General features: G+C 38.9%; 3 protein-coding genes across 7 annotated transcripts; 1 reads left to right on the plus strand and 2 right to left on the minus strand.

The window, feature by feature from the left end:
• The first annotated feature begins 1,391 nt into the window (after window positions 1-1,391).
• mrps18a (mitochondrial ribosomal protein S18A) lies at window positions 1,392-3,145 on the plus strand. Of its 2 annotated transcripts, none has more exons than XM_079454049.1 (6): window positions 1,392-1,577; window positions 1,749-1,780; window positions 2,031-2,135; window positions 2,238-2,361; window positions 2,515-2,590; window positions 2,696-3,145. In XM_079454049.1, the coding sequence occupies exons 1-6, from the start codon at window positions 1,448-1,450 to the stop codon at window positions 2,838-2,840; spliced, it is 612 nt and encodes a 203-aa protein (XP_079310175.1). In that variant the 5' UTR covers window positions 1,392-1,447; the 3' UTR covers window positions 2,841-3,145. The 2 variants fall into 2 exon arrangements, with proteins under 2 accessions (XP_079310175.1, XP_079310176.1); XM_079454050.1 differs by having other exon boundaries at window positions 1,431-1,577; window positions 2,527-2,590.
• A 261-nt stretch (window positions 3,146-3,406) lies between these two features.
• rsph9 (radial spoke head component 9) lies at window positions 3,407-6,911 on the minus strand (the record flags this gene model as incomplete). Its single annotated transcript, XM_079454117.1, has 5 exons — window positions 3,407-3,567; window positions 5,395-5,541; window positions 5,813-5,942; window positions 6,291-6,459; window positions 6,685-6,911. 5 exons carry the CDS (start codon window positions 6,909-6,911, stop codon window positions 3,407-3,409), a joined length of 834 nt encoding a protein of 277 aa, XP_079310243.1.
• A 3,651-nt stretch (window positions 6,912-10,562) lies between these two features.
• tmem63a (transmembrane protein 63A) lies at window positions 10,563-18,968 on the minus strand. 4 transcript variants are annotated; one of them, XM_079454583.1, is made up of 22 exons: window positions 18,824-18,968; window positions 17,279-17,440; window positions 17,086-17,165; window positions 16,930-17,005; window positions 16,562-16,599; window positions 16,241-16,383; window positions 16,086-16,137; window positions 15,895-16,003; window positions 15,740-15,810; window positions 15,154-15,361; window positions 14,940-15,073; window positions 14,053-14,223; window positions 13,814-13,967; window positions 13,635-13,741; window positions 13,473-13,559; window positions 13,201-13,260; window positions 12,946-13,108; window positions 12,737-12,842; window positions 12,491-12,658; window positions 12,289-12,404; window positions 12,141-12,197; window positions 10,563-12,061 (listed from the first exon to the last, which is right to left on the minus strand). In XM_079454583.1, exons 2-22 carry the CDS (start codon window positions 17,438-17,440, stop codon window positions 11,921-11,923), a joined length of 2,403 nt encoding a protein of 800 aa, XP_079310709.1. In that variant the 5' UTR covers window positions 18,824-18,968; the 3' UTR covers window positions 10,563-11,920. The 4 variants fall into 4 exon arrangements, with proteins under 4 accessions (XP_079310709.1, XP_079310708.1, XP_079310711.1 ...); XM_079454582.1 differs by having other exon boundaries at window positions 12,491-12,842; window positions 18,824-18,946; XM_079454585.1 differs by lacking the exon at window positions 16,930-17,005 and having other exon boundaries at window positions 17,059-17,165; window positions 18,824-18,925.
• Window positions 18,969-19,878: the final 910 nt, after the last annotated feature.

Raw genomic sequence — 19,878 nt, forward strand, 5'->3', positions numbered from 1 at the left:
CACGATGCATAAAAATGATGTACATTTCCTACAGGTTTCCTAAAAGGTTTTTTAAATGAGCGACATGGGGGTTGGGAAAATAATTTACTGCCGCAATAAGAAAAAACACAAACCCAAGGCAGAACACCTGCAGTCATTATACGAATAAGTCAGGACATGTTGGGATGTTGATTATATTTTTCATAAACTTCCTAAAAGCAGATGGGAAAATGTACAGCTTGTCTACATCGTCGCTCGACTGTTTGAAAGTGTGAAAACATTTAATGTCTTAAAAATATCCCATATCAACACATTACATGATTATTGACTATATGTCATCAAGACACTGGTGATATAATATTTCTCTCTTTAAGTACACAAATCGATGAATTTTACACACTGTGAAACTCTGGAAACATCTGTCAGAGAAGTATTTCCAGACCGCAAACACTTCAGAATGACGTCTTGGCTCATATAAAAACTGTAACCTGAATCTGACTTCTCTGCTCTACTGGATTTATGAATATGCTTTGTGAAAATAATTTGTATTTAAAGCAATTCTGTATACCGACAGTCATGCAATTGATCCTGTTTTAGAATCTAGTACTTGAAAAACCAATCCAGTTTTACGTGAAACTCTCAAGGAAGTTCATGGGTGATATTTCATCATATTAAAAGCCAAAGATCATTTTCATACTGCACTGCCCCTAGCCTGAAACTATGCATAAAGGTGTAAATACCTGCCTTTTAATACTTTCACTTACACACGGTGACATATATGCTGCAGGCTAGGTTGGCAGGTGTTGTTTGAAATATACAGTAAGTATTTCAAACCGTTACATATGAAACGTCTCAAAGCAGTTCTGAGTTTTTCAATATGGCAGTCAACACAAACGAAGGCATGTTTTGTTAAATTCAATTTGTGGAGAGCAGATTAACATCCGTTTTTCTCGTATAACTACGTACATGCACGTGGCTTCACAAGTCATTTAAACGTATTATTTAAAATTACGTTAAGTTATCTAAATGTTACATTAGTGAGTTGAAGTGTAAAGGCAAGTTAAATATATGCCTAGATTTATACATACATGCAGATGCTCATTCTTTAAAACGTAGTCTCATCTTTTCTCCTAAAAGTTCACATTAATTAGACTAATACAACTTATACAATGACAAACTGTAGTTGGCAAAAACGCCTTTCTGAAGATATCTACATCAAATTATCTTGCTAAATGAAAATGAACTTCCTACTATTCATCTCCTTAATATGTGCTTGTATTGTCAATAAAATTGAAAGAAATCATTGGTCATGTTCTTTTTATAAAACCGGATAAATGGGACGTGAGTTTATAAACATTATTTATCGTTTGACGCTCTAAAACATATTCACCAAGTACTGAGGCGTCGAGTGCCCTTGACTTGTAAGCGGAAATACGTCATCAACCAGGAAGAGAAGGTCAAAGAAAGCATGGCGGCGCGCTGTGTTATGCAGTCCATACGGACGGCGCTAAGATCGGTTCAAAGCGATTTTAACCCCGTGGGTTTATTTCAGAAGATACCCGTTCTGGGAAGCGCTCCGTGTCGAGGACTTAGAAACGGTGAGTTTGTTGAAGCTTGTAGAAGAGGTTTGCGGAGCATCGGTCTTTGCAGCTGTCATAATTTGACTATGCGTGACTTTAGTAGATATTTTCTGTGTGTATGTGTTGTGCTTTCATTTTAAAAGTCTGCATTAGAGAACGTGTTAAATTCGAGTATGTTGTGTTTTATAGTGGTGGAAAAGAAAGAAGGCAAGACGACAGTTGTAAGTAGTAACAGTGATCATATTTTTTATTCATTATTGTAGTAAAATCATAGTAACCACTATTAATGATCTCACTACAATAATGATATTTATAGTAAAACTACAGATATTTTACTACAAAGAGTATTTGTTATAATATTTGTTGTAAAAGGCATACAATTTAAATGGCAAGAGAAAACATGTTTACTATGCCTTTAAAAACAACTTGAATGCAATATTAATTTAGCTTTCTTTATCACTATGTGAACAGATAGAGGGTCTTATAGAATCTACACCTGAGCGACCGCAGCCCCCCAACCCCACTGCTAAATGCCCTATTTATAAATGGAACTTACAAAACAAGTACAATTACACAGTAAGTGCACACGTGTTAAATCATGTGATTCTGTTTTGGGATGTAGCTCTGAAGTCACTTTAAGTGTGCACATCTCACATTGCATTCTTACGTGTGATACAGGACGTCCTGCTCCTCAGTCAGTTCATTCGTTCAGACGGTGGGATGCTGCCGCGGCGTGTTACGGGTCTCTGTGCTCAGGAACATAACAAAATCGCAATATGTGTGCAGATGGCACATCGTGCAGGTGGTTGTTTGCATAAATTCGTTTTTCATCTACTTCATTTAAAGTAAACCCATTTGTTTTTGTGAAATGTGATACTCTCTGTCATGCGCATATATCATGATCTCATTTGTATGTTTTTTTTTTATCTTTTAAATATCACTTATTACATTCCAGGTCTTCTTCCAGATCATAGACCCCGCTTGCCTGAAGGTCATGTTCCAAAACCCAAGCCCAACCCATCTCTCAACCGGTATCTAGCTTTATAAGCATTAGAAAAAAGATATTGTCACAACATCTTTGATGTGTAATATTTTATGTTTAGTTGAATGAATCATTATTAAAAATACTGTTTCAGGTATCTGACACGTTACTCTGTGAAGTCTGTGAAGCCCATTTACAGGACGGGGCTGAAGTGGTGCAAGAAAAGAATGCCTGTAGGACATCCCGCTTTAAAAAACAACATCCGGTACACTCCCAAGCCGTTGTACTTAAAGCACTGATGGACAGAACTGTTTGCCCAATCAAAACCGTGACATGCTTCAGGGCTACGACAGAAAGGATCTATGGCACAGGATTAGGAACTCCTCTTGTTTCTAAATGGTTACGTGACTGATAATCGATGCTGATTCGGTGAACTAGAGTGCTCTGAAACATCAAGACATAAATGCAGAGATCTCTATAATTGTCCTGAGGTGAACTTGTACGTGCAGCTCTGCGACTGTGGTTGCTCTCTGGTTTTGAAGAAAGTTGACGTTTATATTACTGTAAAGACAGATGTCTAAATAAAATTGCTTTGTTTATCTCATCAACAGCTGTTTCTGTGTTTGTGTCGGAGAGAAAGAAAGGTACGCTTTCGTGACTGCCGTAGGGATGAAACACCAACGCAACTTTGGCTTTCCAAACAAGCTGACACATTTGTTTATGTTTTGTTCCAAAAAAATACCAGCAAAGAAAATCACAGTGAAAGTCAGAGTTAACTGCATCCTCACGTTTAGAGGGAGATCAACGCTTCTTCTGTCTTTAAAAAGTAACAATGCCACAATAATGCGTAAAAGTCATTTGGCTCCTATAACATAAAGGGCAGGTCAAGATTCATAAGTCCATCACCCATGTAGATGTATCCATGCTGAGGGGTCTGGGGAACATGGAAGAAAGTGAGACCCAGCCACAGTAGGCTGTGTAACACACAAACGGTGCCTCCCCGCTCAAACTGCAGACTCCACGACCCTACGAGAAGAACACACAAAGTAAACGCAGTGAAAAAGACTACCATTATCCGGCTCTGTGTGATCAAAGGGAAAAAAGGGCAGAAAGGATCTAGCATAAACTGAACCCAGATTATCTACCATTACACATAACCACTGACAGAAGCCAGACTCTGATAGTGTGTCAGATGTTGAGGAAATCTGGAAAACAAAACCGTATGACAGAGTTGGCTCAGTATTGACTAACTATTATCACAATTTTGTATAAAGAGGCATTATGGGGTCCGTCTGTCTGGGTGGCCCCTGAATTCATCCAGCTGCTGCTATTGGATAGCAACCAGTACAGAAAAACTCCATTCTAGTGAAGTCTGTGTGTGAATCATACTGTACATAAAACCTTAAAATGTCGACATATTCAATTCAAAATATTTGTCCAAGAAGCAGTTATAGGAGGTTTGTGTAAACAGACACGCATGTTGAACTGCAATATAGAAAAAGTAAATACTCAGCGTAATAGTTAGTAGTCTTAAAATGACAGTACATAAGATTGACAGACTGGAAAAGGAAATTCCATTAGTCCCCATGCATATAGTACAGTCTGGCTAAAGAGTGATGCGGTTGTACAATACTGTCTGCCTTTCCAAGTTCTTAGAAAATCTCAGCTTTTCCCGAACTCGTAGAAACTGGAGTGAAGTGGAAGGGGGAGGGAGGTATATACCACTCATCATGATACACCCTTTCCCAGTATCCTCTACCCGCTACTTAAACCTGAACCTGTTCCCGTCAGAGTTTTTCCATCCGAGTGGTCAAGGGGAAAAAAAGTTACACGGGAGCAAAATTCTCCTGGCCTAAAATACCTGCTCTACGTTTTCATTTAGCTTCTAAAGAAGAAACAAATCAACTTGGCCCGACTGGATACTGCCTGAGGTGAGCTGTTATCTGAACAGATCACCTTTTTTAATGAAACAGCTGAGATGTTTCGAACACACCGGAGGTCTGGGCACGTTTCCAGCATGGTGACCGCGTCATCAAACTCTTCTGAGAAACCACAAAGCACCCTTTTCCTTTAAAACTGTGTCAGATTGAGATATGTTTTTGATCTCCTACATCTTTGAAAGGCCACATCAAGCAGTAGTTGATTCTTAATCCTGCTCTTCTTGTTTTTAGACTGAATTAAAACGATAAGTAATTTGCTTAGTATGTAAAATAATTCCATCTATTTAAGAATCAAAAGAACCAGATATTCCTCCAGGAGCAATGCAGCTGCATCAATACAGCGGTCTATAGTCTGCGCAGACGGCAAGCAAAGCTTCAACAAGCGTGCTTGACGAATACCTTTCAGCAAGCTTGTGATTGACTCGTGTGAATTTGCAAGCAAAGAATGGTTTCCGAATAACATTTTTTTTACTCGCTCCCAACTGACCAACATGCCGGGAAGACACACAAAGATCTATGATCATCCAAACCGATTGTTGATGTTTCAGAAAGAAAACAAAAAGAGAACAACGAAATCATAGTTTGCCGAACAGGACCCCAGATGTCTCCTTGGCTTTTAGTTCGTCCTCGGGCAGCTGCCAAATCATATCTGTCATTTGCCCGGGGAAATCTAAAGCTACATGCAAAGAGAACGTTTCTTACACCCTCATCATATTTCCCACCGCTGGTGAGACCCTCGAAATGCAATTTGCTTGTCAGCATGGTTTTTTGGAAAGTACGGTGGTGTTAACAGGTGTTATTCACCTTACAATTACAAATTATAAATTGGAGACGCGGTTCTCAGGTTCCCAGCATTGTGCAAAGAATAAAACAGCATGAAACAGTAATGACAGATTGAATTCATTTGAATAACCTTTGGGAATGTCCTCGCTCAATGGGTCGAGGAAGTCGACAGCAGGGTTCAGGTCTGCCATTTCCAAGATGGATTTCATCTTCAGGTTTACCGGCTCGCGAAAGTGCAGGAAGTTTTGCAGTTTTGCGGCCTCTGTGGGATGTAGACCTGCGATCATGTCAAGAAAGTTAAAACGAGATTTGACAACATGAACAGAAGAGCTGTGATCAAAGTCAACTGATTAAACAATAAACATATTTGTAGAGAATTACAGAAGATGAGATCTGTTGTAATAGATCTCTCTGAAGATCTGAAATGATGCCAGCGGAATGGAAACATACTGAAGATACTCATATACACACACAGCTGCAGCTCATTTCCGGTAGATGTGTTTTTATCTGTACACACACAACTGGAGAGAGTTTGACTTTTTGCAAACCTCTAAAGCTCAGGTTTGTCTTCACTTTGCCACCAGGACTCTTAATAAATGCACCCCGGGGAACTACAGACGCATCTTTATCGATGTTAAACACAGTCACGGCCAGCCTGCTCTCTTCATTTACTTTTACCTGTGGAAAACACAAAAAGACATTTCACGCACCATTAACATTTAACAAGCTCCGATTCAACAAGTTTATCTATGTTTAGTCCACCACACAACCCAAATAAATACAAACTGTTGCCTTAAATCAAAACATTACCTTATAAACATCACATTCATCACTGTTTGAGTATTTTTCTCCTGCTGTCTCTCATTCACTTAGACTAAATATTTTTATAACTCTCTTCTCGCAGATTAACAATGTGCATTTCGTAGAGAAATAAACACACCCTGTGATGCAGATGGACCAGATAGACCAAGACAGATAAGTATTTTTCTTTGTTTTTCCTGTTTGCACATATGACACATCTCTCACCGTGACTTTATCCTCTTTAGGTTCGTCTCCCTCGCCCTGGTTGCGCATCTCTGTGTGCTCGTACTCATGGGATGGGTCGCCTGTGAATCGCCCCTCTGCTGCAAATTCTACATCCGTGTTCATGGAGTCAGTGGCGGGGGGAAGCAGGTGCCAATCCAGGCAGTTTAAACTGTTCAAAAAATGTTTTAAACATCAAAATTAATCACATCATTCTTTATAAAAACTATTTAAAATAAACGTTATTTAAACATTACAGTAACTCGATAAAATAACTGTTACCAATGCAGTTTAGTTCGTTTTATATTAAAGTGTTTTATAGTTTGTATGCGTACATGTTTAGCTAACAGGGATTATACCATTACAGACCATTAAGGAAAAAAACTGGCAATCTTACCTGTATAAAGTCTTTTTATTCTTCATTTCATCCTCTTCAATCCCTTGAGCAATAAAATAATCACATTTTATACCCAAAATCTTTCCCCAGAATAAAACTCGGCTGAAGTTGTAGTTTTTCTTCAGTATGACGAGAGAGGTTTGAAGTGAAGCTCTCTGTTCACTGCTCAGAGTCAAACCATTACCGGCAGCTAAATCCACAAAATAATGCAGACTGTCAGAATCCATTTCTGTTTACTTATCAATCTATATTTCCAAAACAATAAACATAGAATAGATAAAAGCTCAGTATTAATGTTGTTAGTCAGTTAACTCAAGCTAGCAGGCTAACTGGTCTCATTCTCGCGTTGCTCTGTGGTTGCTAGTGTAAACAAAAGCCCCAGTCAAATGTTGCCGTAGCGACTGTAACCAGAGATGCTGAATGTGAGAGTTACGACACTCGATCTCGCCGCCGTGTTTTAACGTGGTTCATGGAGCCATCGATAGGTCCAACACATCTGTGCTGTCAACCTATTTAAATGGATTATATAGATCTATATTTGCGTAATTTTTGGTAAATACTGTATATTTGCACATTTTGTACACTGAATACTACGTTGACTACATTTATAGCAGCATTTTGTCTGGGGAGTAACGTGAATATAAGATCTATATTTGCATAATTTTTGATAAATACTGTATATTTGCACATTCTGTACACTGAATACTACGTTGACTACATTTATATCAGCATTTTGTCTGGGGAGTAACGTGAATATAAGATCTATATTTGCATAATTTTTGATAAATACTGTATATTAGCATTGCATTTTTTCAACAGACGTCTATATGAGTGTCGTAACTCTGTTTTTCTACGGCTCTGCTCATAGCCAGAGGTGAGCCGGGTACAAACTGAAATGTTTTGTTTATAAAACAAATATAACTTTTGTGCTCACATAAAAAGAATGCTATTAAAAACTGCTGTTAACAATCTCTGTATGTTGAAATATTAAATTATGAATGAATTTTTTGTGTTTAAAAATCTACAAAAACAAAAAATAGTCAACTACATTAGTAATTAGCGTAAATGAGCATATTTAGCATTAGAAAATCTTCTACAGCATTTATTGATGTTAATTAATAGAAATGTCATCATGTGTTGTATCTTTAACCCAGATAGTTCAGATAGATCTTTCAAATGTAATTATGAGTGTAAGATTAAATAATTTAATAAAGAATGAAATCTTGTGAAGTGGTCTATAGTATAATTGCTATAGCGTATTTTATAGTATATTAACGAATGTATTTTGACAAAATGTATAGCATACTTGAACATTTACTATAGTAAGGTTCCAAAATGCTATATCATCGTAAGGAATTTGACTAGTGTACAATAGTAATTACTGTAGTGTACTACAGTTGTAAAATGCACTGTGAAGTGACATGAAAAAAATGATTAATTGTATTTATGAGGGTATTTACAAAGATTATTAGATTAGTAAAATAAATGTTAATTGGATTACTAAATATGTGGGTAATTGTTAGATATTAAATAATGTTAACCAGTGAGATTTTATTGTAAAGTCCCCATGTTGCACTCACAAATTTATTAAAAAATTTTGAAATGATAGCACATGTAGCGTTGCAATTTGATTAATTGGTCGGTTTTGGTGGTTTAAAGAGCACAGTGGCTTCTCTACTTAGAAATACAAACAGGAAGTGAGACAACTGGCAGGATGTGTGTTGAATCTGACCTAATGCCCTTGCATGATACCAACAGCTTAACACACAAGAAGTGTGAACTACAGCAACTATAGGTGACGGGAGAAGTCCACTGCCTGTTGAGAACCAATAGCCTACTCGTGTCTGAGAAAAATACAGCATTATGCAATACTAGGGGTTTACTATAGTAAACCATAGTAAAATTCCCAAATACTGTAATGTTTTTGAATATTAAAATATTTTTTCATGAATTATCAATACATGCTCTTCATATGATTTACCCATTTTGGTACTCGCATCAGTGAGGCCCCTGATCTATATTACAGGATAGTTAATATCTTATTCTCGTCTGTATGTCAGCTCTATACCATAAGCATTTTCCTGCACTGACTGACTTTGTACTGACACACATGAGACCACAAACTTTGTCAAGCGACATCCGCTACAGGTGTTAAGTACTTAACAGTCTAGTGCTCTTGAAGCAGGTCCCGGGTGCGGGTGTCAGCGTGCTCATGTGTCTGCATTACTGTGATCAGTGATGGTACCTCAGCGCTGTCAAAGAACCATTCGGCACAAAGGAGCCGTTGAGTTAGCGGCGCAGAAGTTAAATGCACACAGTCGTATGCAGACACATGCGCTCATTCACAGGAGATTAGCAGTAACAAGATCACGCCCGCATCAGGCTGTAACTCACAAACCGCAGGCTCCTTCGAAAGCTTATGAGCGTAGGAAAGAAATGGAAGGATGAGGGAGGATACGAAGAAATGTTGTTGGAAATACATCTGCATGGTTGCCAGATTTCTTGTTAAGTTTAATATCTTCTTTGGTGTTTTGTAGCAGAAAGTTTGGAATGACAAAAATGTATCCTTTTAATTTTGTATTTTTAGTCACAGTATGGCTTCAAAACTATTGCACCATGTAGATTCCGTTCTCATACGTGCGCCAGAGACTAGACCTGTGTGTTTGTGCTTTAATTCTTTACTTCACTCATTTCTCTCTGTCCTCAGGCCATCTCCTCCTCTCAGAGTAAACCTTACGAGACGCCTGGCAAGAAAAGAAAACTTTGCTATTAGTTTTCCCTTAAAAGTTCCATCTGGGTGAAGTGGAATGAGGTTTACCCCCAGGGCTTGGCGAGGGTCTATTACTTTCACCGAGACGCTGCCTCCAAGAACGTTACCTTACAGACCACCAGTGTTGCCATGGGAATAATCCCCGCAGACAAAAGGGAGGGATCAGAGGGGGAAATCAATGCCGTTGGGCTTTGTGGTTGGCTGGCACAGAGATCAGTCATACATACTCCGGGTCACGAGGTCAGAGGCATCCATCAAGGCTTCGAAAAAGAACTCGGATCATCTGAAAAGAGGGGAGGAGAAGGGAGGAGACGGGGAAACATTGTGGTTTGTGTAACAGGAAGGATGAATCATCTTTGGGGGTATTTTGAGGCACGGCGTAGAAGCGTAACAATAATTAGTTCCTGTAGTTTGAAGGAGCGAAGCCAGCTGGAGATGAGCCGTTCTGATACATGTCAGAATTAAAATCATATCCAAAGAGGCCCTTTTACATGGAAAAATTAGGTTTAGTCGCTTTCCAAGCGCTCCGGACTTCAGCAGCTGTTTCTAGAGTCAGAAATAATACAGTATTTCTGGATTTGCTACAGCTGCCAACACTTGACTCGCTTCATTATCCAATGTATCACTACTTTGGGAGTTTTGCCACTTGAGGCCCCCAACATCCAGTAAAATCTGACCTGAGATCAGCACGCTTACAATCCGTTTGAAGAATAAAACCAAGCATTCACTATCATTCATATTTATGACGAAGGATCTGTTCTAAACACAGGAGGTCTGTAACTTGTTACACACAGTTTGTGCTACAGACATGAATCATACATCAGGTTTATAGAGGTAAAAAAGGGCCCTTTCTATAGGGACCAAACATTATTTTAGGTTAAAAGATAAGATTCCTTTGACTTTGGCCAGTAAACAACCACCTAGAAAATCCCCTACCAACCATTCACAGCATCATGGAACAACATGTTGACTATTTCTTTAAAAAAAACTGTATAAAACTATATTTGTATATCTGTAAGAACTCCAAGTTGAACCCAGTAAAGTAAATTTACACCCAAAAGGTTTATAGTGGTGTCAAACATGATTAAATATTATTCTGGCACTCGTAGAATTCAATTATTTTATTAAAAATGTACGCTAGCACGTGTGGCTTACGTAAAAATATATGACCTCCTATATAAAAATCCTTCAATTTACAATAAAATGGTGCATTTTACGGTGCATATAACTCAAGAAGTGCTTGAGTTCTATAAAACAAGCCGATACTGCTGCACAAGAGCGGAAAATCTGTACACACAAACTGTTTTTATGCGCAATAAAAAGAGTCATTTAAAATAATAGCTGACAAGTACCAGTACGTCCCATGTTATCATCATCGGATCGGTTTTCATTCTTAGTCTGAAACATTGACCCCGGAGTTTGTAGCAGGTCACTAAGTCCGAAGCCATTCTGCTCAATCCTGGATAATGAGCTAGAAGAAATGTGTTTTGCTTTGGGTTTATGGATTATGGAGATATTCATTCATTCGTCATCCAAAAAACAGGAAAAATGGTTAAAGACTATATGCTACTGTATATATGTATGATTTAAATGGTCAAAAATACAATGTTGTCGCTGCCTTTATCATATAATGAACACATACAGAACTTATGTTTGTACACATTTTTCTGTGCACACCATAGTTGTGGACATCAATCTTTTTGTGAAAGTATCCCTTTTTAATAATTTCCAATGTTTGTATTTTGCACAAAATTTCTTACAGTGAAAAGAGATTTCACAAGTCTCAACAGAAGTGTAAAAGTGCGTTTTCGAAGTTCATCAGACATTTAGAAAGCAACAGGGCCACCTAGTGACAGCAAATTGAAAAGCTCTCTCAGTTTCTCTCTACCTCCCTCTTTCTCTCACACAATGCAAGAAAATATTAAAACAAAACGTGTTTATATTAATTTGTTAACATTTGCATAAAACTTTACTTTAAAACAAAAACATTTGATGCATAACCATGTGAACTCTCTCTCTCACAAACATACACACAACTCTGAAATATTATAGTTATAAAGTGTGTGAGCAACCGTAACAAAACACTAGAGAGTTTTAAAGTCCGTTCTAGTGTCCATGTGGATTTTAAAACAGTAAAGATACTTCTTAGCAAATCTTCATTTGTGATGCCTTTTCTAAACTACAGAAATGAATGGACAAAATAAAGAAATATTGATTTTCCAAAATGGTCCATTAAAAACCGTATTTGGTAGTTTTCAGTTAATGTTCTTCAAGTCATTTAAGGCACTTTGTGTCTAACTTGTTCTCCAAGATGTTGTTTGGTAGATTTCTTCCTTTTCAGTGTGTTTATACATAAATACCACCACTTCACACAAAACGGCACCTTTTCCGGTTCCTTTTTTGAGCAGCTGTGATTAGTTAGCGTGTTGACCGATGTCCTCTCATTGGATGCTTTTACTGACACTGTCAGATATTCAAGTCAGGACATTCTTTCTCAGTGTCGAGGAAGGGCGGGTTTATATCCGTCGTCCCGTATGATTGGTGTTGACTGTGACTATGGGGAGATTCTGACGATGAGTCTGGGTTCAGAACTTTGGGTAGATAAACCTAAAAAGTCAGAGAGATGCAGTTAAATATTGATCATTTCTAATGCAAGGTAAAAAATAAAGCAAAATATGAAACTTGCCGATGATGGTGAGCTCGCTGTGGCTCTATCTTTTGCATCTTCAACCTCCTCTTTTACCTAAATATATAAATAACACACATACACTATTACAGCAATAACATCTTGTGAATAAAATTGTACACTCACACACAAACAAATGTCAGCTTACATTGTAGTTGTGAGGGCTGAGATATTTAAAGTGTCCAAAGCAGGTGTAACTTAAACAGATGAAGATAGTCACGCACAGAACCACCAACGTAAACAAAGACGTGTCTGCCATGAAGCCTGTGCAGAAATGAGCACAAAACATCTGTACACATCCTAATGCACAACAAAACATGTCCAAATAAAATATATATTTGAGCAAGTACCGGTCCTGAGCACAGAGAAGAAATAAAGCCACAACAAGCATATGATTGGTGCAGCCAACGCTTGATTGACAGCTCCAAGGTGAACCTGTTGATCGAGGCGGGCGGGCAGGTAGGCAAAGTACAGGTTGTGTTTGTCCACCAGGTGTTTGAGTAAGAGGTACAGCACACCTGCACACAGTCTGAACATTAACGGAATGTCACGTACATCAGTGTACAGAGTTAAATAACCAAATAAAAAAAACTGACCGAAGGGGACGATGACGGGGCAAGTGATGCTGTACGCCATGATGACCGTGAACACACAAAGTGTCCACCCGTACATCGCTCCATATTGAAACTCGTACGCCTGACTCTGCAGAGAGAAGAAGTTGAAAGAAGATCAGTAGAGTTTTTTTATTCTCCTCATATTTGCGTTGTTTATAAGGACATTCTAATTATCAATATCACCGACCAACCTGTTTGACGTATTTCCTTTCGACAGCCGAGTGTGCAAGTGCCAGGCGCACGATGTACAGCAGTAACCCTGGCAACCGCAGTAGCTCCATGCCAGAGCCCACCAGTGCCGCTGTGATGACATAATTCACAAAGAACGCCCCCTGATCGGGTAAAAACACACACCTGAGGGAAGGAGAGAGAGAGAGAGAGAGGCATTTATTTCGTGCGTGTCATCAAATTGAAGATCTTTTCAAAAAAACTGATGCGATACTCACTCAAACCTCAATTTCCCCTCGGACCGAGAGTCAAATAACCAGCGGAAAAACACGTCCAGACTGAGGGGGAAACACAGCAGATGGTGATCAAAGACAAAGAAAGCCAGAACCGAGAGAGAGAGAGAGAGAGAGATGGATCGAGAAACATAAACAGAGAGAAAGAGACAGAGAGAACGACAAAGAAAGGGCAAAAGAAAGAGAAAAAGGCAGCGAGAGACAGAAGGAACGAAGAGGGAGAATTAGAAAGAGAGAGAGAGAGAGAGAGCTCTTACCTTGTAAGACCGAGTGACGGCAAAATCAACACCATGAAAATCAGGAAGGTGTAAAGTTTGTACATCATGCTTATGTTCTCACTGGACCTAAACACACACAATCACACACGCAAGCATTATTAAGCATGTTTTGTATGTGTGTGCATGTGTGTGAGGGTCTACCTGGTCCAGTGAAATTCTCCCAGGGTAGAGTAATAGACTATCGTAGGCAACAGGGCCGAGAAGGTCCACAACAGGAGAGTTGGGAAGAATTGGCTGATGATGGCACTCTGAAAATACAAAACACAGTCTCATCCTCACTCATCTACTAGTCCCACTGTACGTGTCGTTCAGTCACATACGTTTAGATAGTGAATAGGCATGGTGACGTTGAACTTGTCCATGGTGCTGATGATGATTGAGGGTGTCGTGAGGAAGAAGAGGAGGACGAAGAGTAAGAAATTCAGCAACATACAACGTAACCACCAACGCCAACCCCGTATGGATAAATTCTCCCTGAGGATCGAAAGAGTGATGTTTTGATTCAAACTGAGAAAACATGACATTACTGATGTCACACTGAAAGATCAGTAGATCTTACCAGTAGATGTTGTGTGGGTTAGGGGCGCAAGTCACTCGCCATCTTCGCACCCTCAGCTCGGCGCTCTGAGAGGACGGCTGAGGCTCCCGGGCACAGACACATTTAATTCCTCTATACATTTCTCCTCCAGCCCCGCCTCCACATTCCAGAGCATTGAAATCTTTCAGAATACTGTGAGGGAATAACCACGGCTGGTTTAATATGCTGACTACAGGCATGTGATCAGCCAAGGACAATATCACAAGAATCCAATTGTAATAATCAAGGTATTTGCAAACGCTGCATGTTGCGGTTTTCGTTCATTTAAATGAATGCATTCAGTAGAGAGACTTCAACGCGTTTATATTAGACAGTGACCATTTGTATCGTTTCAAGCCATTAAATCGCGGAATGGCGCAGTCTCTGTATATAGATAATGTTAAAGCATATCATATAGAAGTCTCTACTTTCAGACTCGAGATGTTTTGTATGCTTTACAAAAACGCTGTCCAGTTCCCCACTTCATAAAATGACACCACACGCTTTTTTGACGTCTATTTTTACGAACTCTCTGGATGCATAAAGGTAACTCGCAAAATGTATACAGAAAAATCACACCGCGAGACAAGTTTGGCATTTATGGTGCCAAAAATATTGCTTAAAGGGATATTTCACCCAAAGATGAAAGTTCTTCCATCATTTATATAGAGTGATGTCATTCCAAACTTGTGACTGACTTTCTTTCAAGATATTTTAAAGAATGTTGACACCCAAACAACATTAGAGTTCACTAACTTCCATTGTATGAACACAAAACCACAAAAATATTTCTCAAAATATCTTCTTTTGTGTTCCACAGATGAAAGATGTTAAACTATGACTTTAATTAAAAAGCGTGAAACACTTACAAAGATGCCATGTATTCGTTCTGCAGGGACACAAAAGCCATTCCGAGCGGAGACAGTCGTTCGTGATCTCTTAGTTTATTGAGCTCTTCAGCCAGAGCCGCCTCCTGTGAGCTGTAGTATTCTATAGCATCTACCTACACATAATACACATTTAAAAACAAAGTTCATTTTAAAACTCAAGACTTGAGTATAGTCCGAATCTCTCACGACTTACGTGTTCACATCTCTGACAGTGACAGCAGCAGAACAGGTGACTGCAGGGTTGAGGGTTTATCAACTCACGTCGCCCGTGCCGATCCAGAATTTTACGGTAATGCTGCAGGTTTTTTTCTGCATGCTTTTTGTTTTTGGCCACTTCTATCAGCTTGGCGACATCATAGCACAAGTTAACCCTAGTCACCTGACAGGTAGGGTACGCCTCCCTATATTTGCAGTAAGTAAACAAGAAATGTAATAATCACTTTTAAGTCAACATAACATGACATTTAAACATTGCAAAACACATTGATTTTTATTTCACGTTGAAACTTATGCATATTGTCTTTATTTACAAATACTATAATTTGCATATGTATTGTTCATCGATTCCTGTGAAAACACTCAACAATAAGTTACGCAAGACATTTTGTTTCATCTGACTGCCGTTCTGACTTTGCAATCTCAATGGTCCACCCACATTTTGTAAACATGACTTTCACTTAATGACTTTCATGCTGAATGGAAAACAACAATGTGGTAATGTAAAACGACACAGATAAGGGGAAACGTGTCTGGAGAAACATAAATGTGTTTTCACTCACATAAAGTGAGTTTTTATACTCTCAGCACTGGCTGCAGTAGGAACAGAACTCACAAAGAGTGTGTTTCTAGCCTATGAAAAAATAAACTTATGTTAGATTGACAGTAAACATCTCTGTGTGTGTGAACGAGAGAAAGAAACAGCAGAACAACTCACAATCTCTCTTTTCATTCCCTTGGTTTTAGACGTGTGGCGTCTCAAGAGGGCCACGGTGAGCATGAGATAAAGAACGGCAAACACTGTGTGTAGCCAAAGCAGGTTATTACTGTGAAAACACAACATCAGACCACACTTTATATTATAGACAGCACACACTAGATGTATAAACACAGTACACACATGCATACCCCTGCTTAAGATTGGCTATAGTGGTTCTCCCAAAACTGTACGGATCATTGCCTGTAACACAGAAAACATTCAACCTTTCATTTGAGAGATTTGAGAGGAATTGCATCACACCAGACTTCCTTTTCTTGTGTGTGTGATCTAAACGTGACATTACCCAGCAGGTCACCAGACAGGTTGACTGGAAGGATGACACACACAGAGAGCACACAGATGAGCAACAGAAGAGTGATCAGATGCTTCTGAAAGGACAGATAATGTACTGCATCCACACCACATCTCTCCTGCACCAGACTTTCGCTGTACACACGAACCCACAGAGTTGCATTTGACTTCCTTTAATCAACTTATACATCCACTTTCACTTTTTAAACTTTACCTTACTGAACTTATTTATATTTTAAAGCTGACCATCTTACATCAGTACACATCAAAATCTTTCTGGCTAAAAACAAAGAAAAACAAAAACGTCACTCACTCCATATTGATGATGAAGATGAGCCAAGAACAGCAACCCTACACGAAATGGGGAAGACAATCATGAGGATAAGGGGTGTCACAATATACTGGAATTGACATTAATCGTGATTTTAACCACCATAAATATCAATATTGTGGTAATATGCAAGTAATTCAGCAAGTTTTGCTTTAAGAGACACAGCGCTTACAAACTGACCAAAACCAGAAAACAACGAATTTGAGTCATTTCATTATTTATGTATTTTTAGAAATGTAATAGATATTGAGATAATATTGTGAATTCGATTGGCAGTGATGACCGTGAAAATATGACATTGTGACAGCCCTAATGAAGACGAGGATGACAATGATGATTTTCAAGCTCACCCTCTCATACTCCGGCTCATCGACGCTCATGAATGACGTCATTCTACTGTAACGCCGTTTATTGGAATCGCAGACGCTGTTCGAATAGAAAATAAACACTGTTTTTATATCAAATATTATTTTATTTACCTTAAATTGTGTTTCCATGTCACATACCCCTCAGTCTCTGCAACAAGTGCGAGCCTCCCATAGTCCCACATCTTCCTCCTGATCACAGTAAAAGCCAATAGCAGCACCTGCACACAGGTACACGGCAGCAAACGATTACATCTCAACACTGAATCTGCGAGCCAATCAGATCCCTACTGACTATAAATGATTCATGCATTCTGCAATATAGAGAACATACCAGGAAGACTATGAAGTCTAGCAGCAGAACTATGGGCACACCTCCAAAATTCACCCCCTTAAGCACAGTGCTCTGCATGGCACTGAAACAGCTGCTGTTGTCCACATGTGCAGTGCCATTGTCGATCAACAGATGGAGGTGCCCCCACCATGTGGAGTCCATCTGAAAAAAGAAAATGATTGTACATAATGATTTTCTTATCGTGCCCTGTGTCAACAGTTTGTAGATCACATTCAGTCCTTGGGATTTTTTTTAAATCCTGGAAATCAACAAAAAGTGCCTTAGATAAATTATTGAAATGTAAATTTATAACATACAATAAGACACTGAGAAAAGAGGTATTTATTTGAAGAACTTATTCCAGACAAAACAGAATTACACAATGATCTTAGATACCATGATAACTTCACACCAACACAAAACAAAAAACCAGAGAGGACATCATCGTGACACCTAAAAATGCTTGCACATCTTTGTAGACGATGGATTAAAAATATGTGTTTATCATCAAGACATTCATCAAACATTACAGGAATGTGTTATTTTACAGGGACAACAACCAAGTTCGCGCAATAAATACAAATTCTGTCATCATTTATCCATACATCTGTATATGATTCTTTCTTCTGTGCAACACAAAAGAAGATATTTAGATGTTTTGTGTCTATAAACCGAAAGGCAATGCTGTTCAATGTAATTGTGTTCTTCAAATTTTCTTTTTTTGTGTGCGTTTTACAGAAGCAAGTATGCCATACAGATTGCACGTGACAATTTGGGGGGAACTGTCCCTTTCAGGATGGAAATATATAACCAGTGGCTGCACAGATAGGTATCGTGTCTTCTCACAGCCATGCCCTTCAGGTCCTCTACCACTTTCGCTCCGTCACGCTACTCATGACAGGCTGTAAGGAATAAATATGACTTTTACGCAAGACCTTTTTGCAGTTGCCGTACAGACACAGGCCTGTGTCAAGAGACCAAGACAAACAGTGAGACATTCCTGGCTTGCGTCAGACATGAAAAGCAGAAATGCAGAGAACTTTCTGTGGAAACAACTTGATGCATTATATGTTCTAACCCTTTGGCAATACCACTCCCATTACATCATATATATTAGGCAACATTTTGCAAAAACGTTTAGTTGTCTAACGTTACTTACACAGAAAACTTTTCACTCCCTTTATAAGGATTTTTTTAAACAACATTTTACTACACGATCTGAAACTTTCTTGTTGCCAAATAGACAGCTGGTGGCCATAACGCCACCTTTGTTGGGTATAAACTGGCATAACAAAAACAGTTTACCAAACATCTGTTAAGCGGCGTCGGCCACAGATTGAACAGAATGTAAACATAAATTAAAACAAACAAAATAAAACAAACACAAATGTGTCCGAAGTGCTATAGAAGGCTACATTTATCGACATGTGTGTTAAAGGGGATTTCATAGTAGTACTGGCAAAGTTACAAACTTTCATTAAACTTTTTCAGAGTGCTTTATGTTTGCTCGGGTGAACTAAAAGATTTAATAAAGCAATATCATACCTCGGTGGATTGTGTTTCTGTGTTCTCTGCTCGGACAGTCAGCTGGAGAGAGGGAAGAGTAAACTAAACTCAACTTTACAAACTTAGCACATCCGCATATGCGCAGAAACACCGAACTCCGCCCACTTTACACACACGCTCAGCCAGTTGTAAACATTTGATCAGTGGTTTTATTTATTGGGACATTTTACGTCAATGATGAGAAAAGTTCTTACATAATCAGATAGAATTATTTTGCTTAAATCATTATGAAATAAAATGCGCTTAAAACTAACGGGAAAATCCCTCGTAATTGTTATGGTTTATATAGTGCTGTGTGTAATGGAAAATATAAGCTACCATTAAAACCAGTACAACATTATTCTTTATAGTTTTATGGGCCTATCACTAGAATTTGAAGGTGTTCAGCTAGTTTGCAATCCTCCGGATATAACCCAACACAGAGGCCAAATTAAGTTTGAGCCCAATAAATTTCCTATTAAAACCATTAAATATATGTTTTTATATGAATGGTTTTCTTCATCAGGGGTATAGTGAGCATGCAATATAAATGGATTATGTTTTGTGTATGTACGTTTATTATTTATATATACGACAATGTTGTTGTAGCCTAAATGCATAACCAACATTTCCAAACAGTCTGATTATTGACGCAAACGCGCATTTGGCTTAAATAGATTATCTGAGGCCCGCAGGAGGAGGAGGAGAGAGAGAGAGAGATGAAAGGCATCTCCGAGCCTTTACAGTGAATCCCAATGATTGACAGGTCGCCTATATCCGCGCAATATCATCCTGCTCACGTTTTCATTCCCCTCTCCGTGGCCCTCAGCGACAACATCTGACGCCCGAATTAACCCCCGCTGGCGGCTGAAGGAGGGCGGCGGGTTCCCTAATCAGCGGCTGATTGCGCGACTGCGCCCCGGGAACGCGCCGCGGTGATTGGCTTTATGGAGGCTTTGATTGTTTTCAGTCAGTCTGACAGATGAGGAATACAGCAGTTAATGAACGCAGTCAAGAGACGGGCATGAATGGCAAATGAACAGTCGGAGTCTGCA

This window comes from Barbatula barbatula (assembly GCF_947034865.1).
Source record: "Barbatula barbatula genome assembly, chromosome: 4".
Classification (NCBI taxonomy): Eukaryota; Metazoa; Chordata; class Actinopteri; order Cypriniformes; family Nemacheilidae; genus Barbatula; species Barbatula barbatula.

Bases quoted from the DNA above. Each gene is read 5' to 3' on its own strand.
- tmem63a (XM_079454582.1), bottom strand. From the start codon at position 17,440: ATGGACTCCACATGGTGGGGGCACCTCCATCTGTTGATCGACAATGGC. The intron at 16,600-16,929 runs GTGAGCTTGAAA...CATTTCGTGTAG, and splicing joins ATGAGCCGGAGTATGAGAGG to GGTTGCTGTTCTTGGCTCAT. The intron at 13,742-13,813 runs GTATGTGACTGA...TTGTATTTTCAG, and splicing joins TGCCTATTCACTATCTAAAC to AGTGCCATCATCAGCCAATT.
- mrps18a (XM_079454049.1), top strand. From the start codon at position 1,448: ATGGCGGCGCGCTGTGTTATGCAGTCCATACGGACGGCGCTAAGATCG. The intron at 1,578-1,748 runs GTGAGTTTGTTG...TGTGTTTTATAG, and splicing joins GTGTCGAGGACTTAGAAACG to TGGTGGAAAAGAAAGAAGGC. The intron at 1,781-2,030 runs GTAAGTAGTAAC...CTATGTGAACAG, and splicing joins AAGAAGGCAAGACGACAGTT to ATAGAGGGTCTTATAGAATC.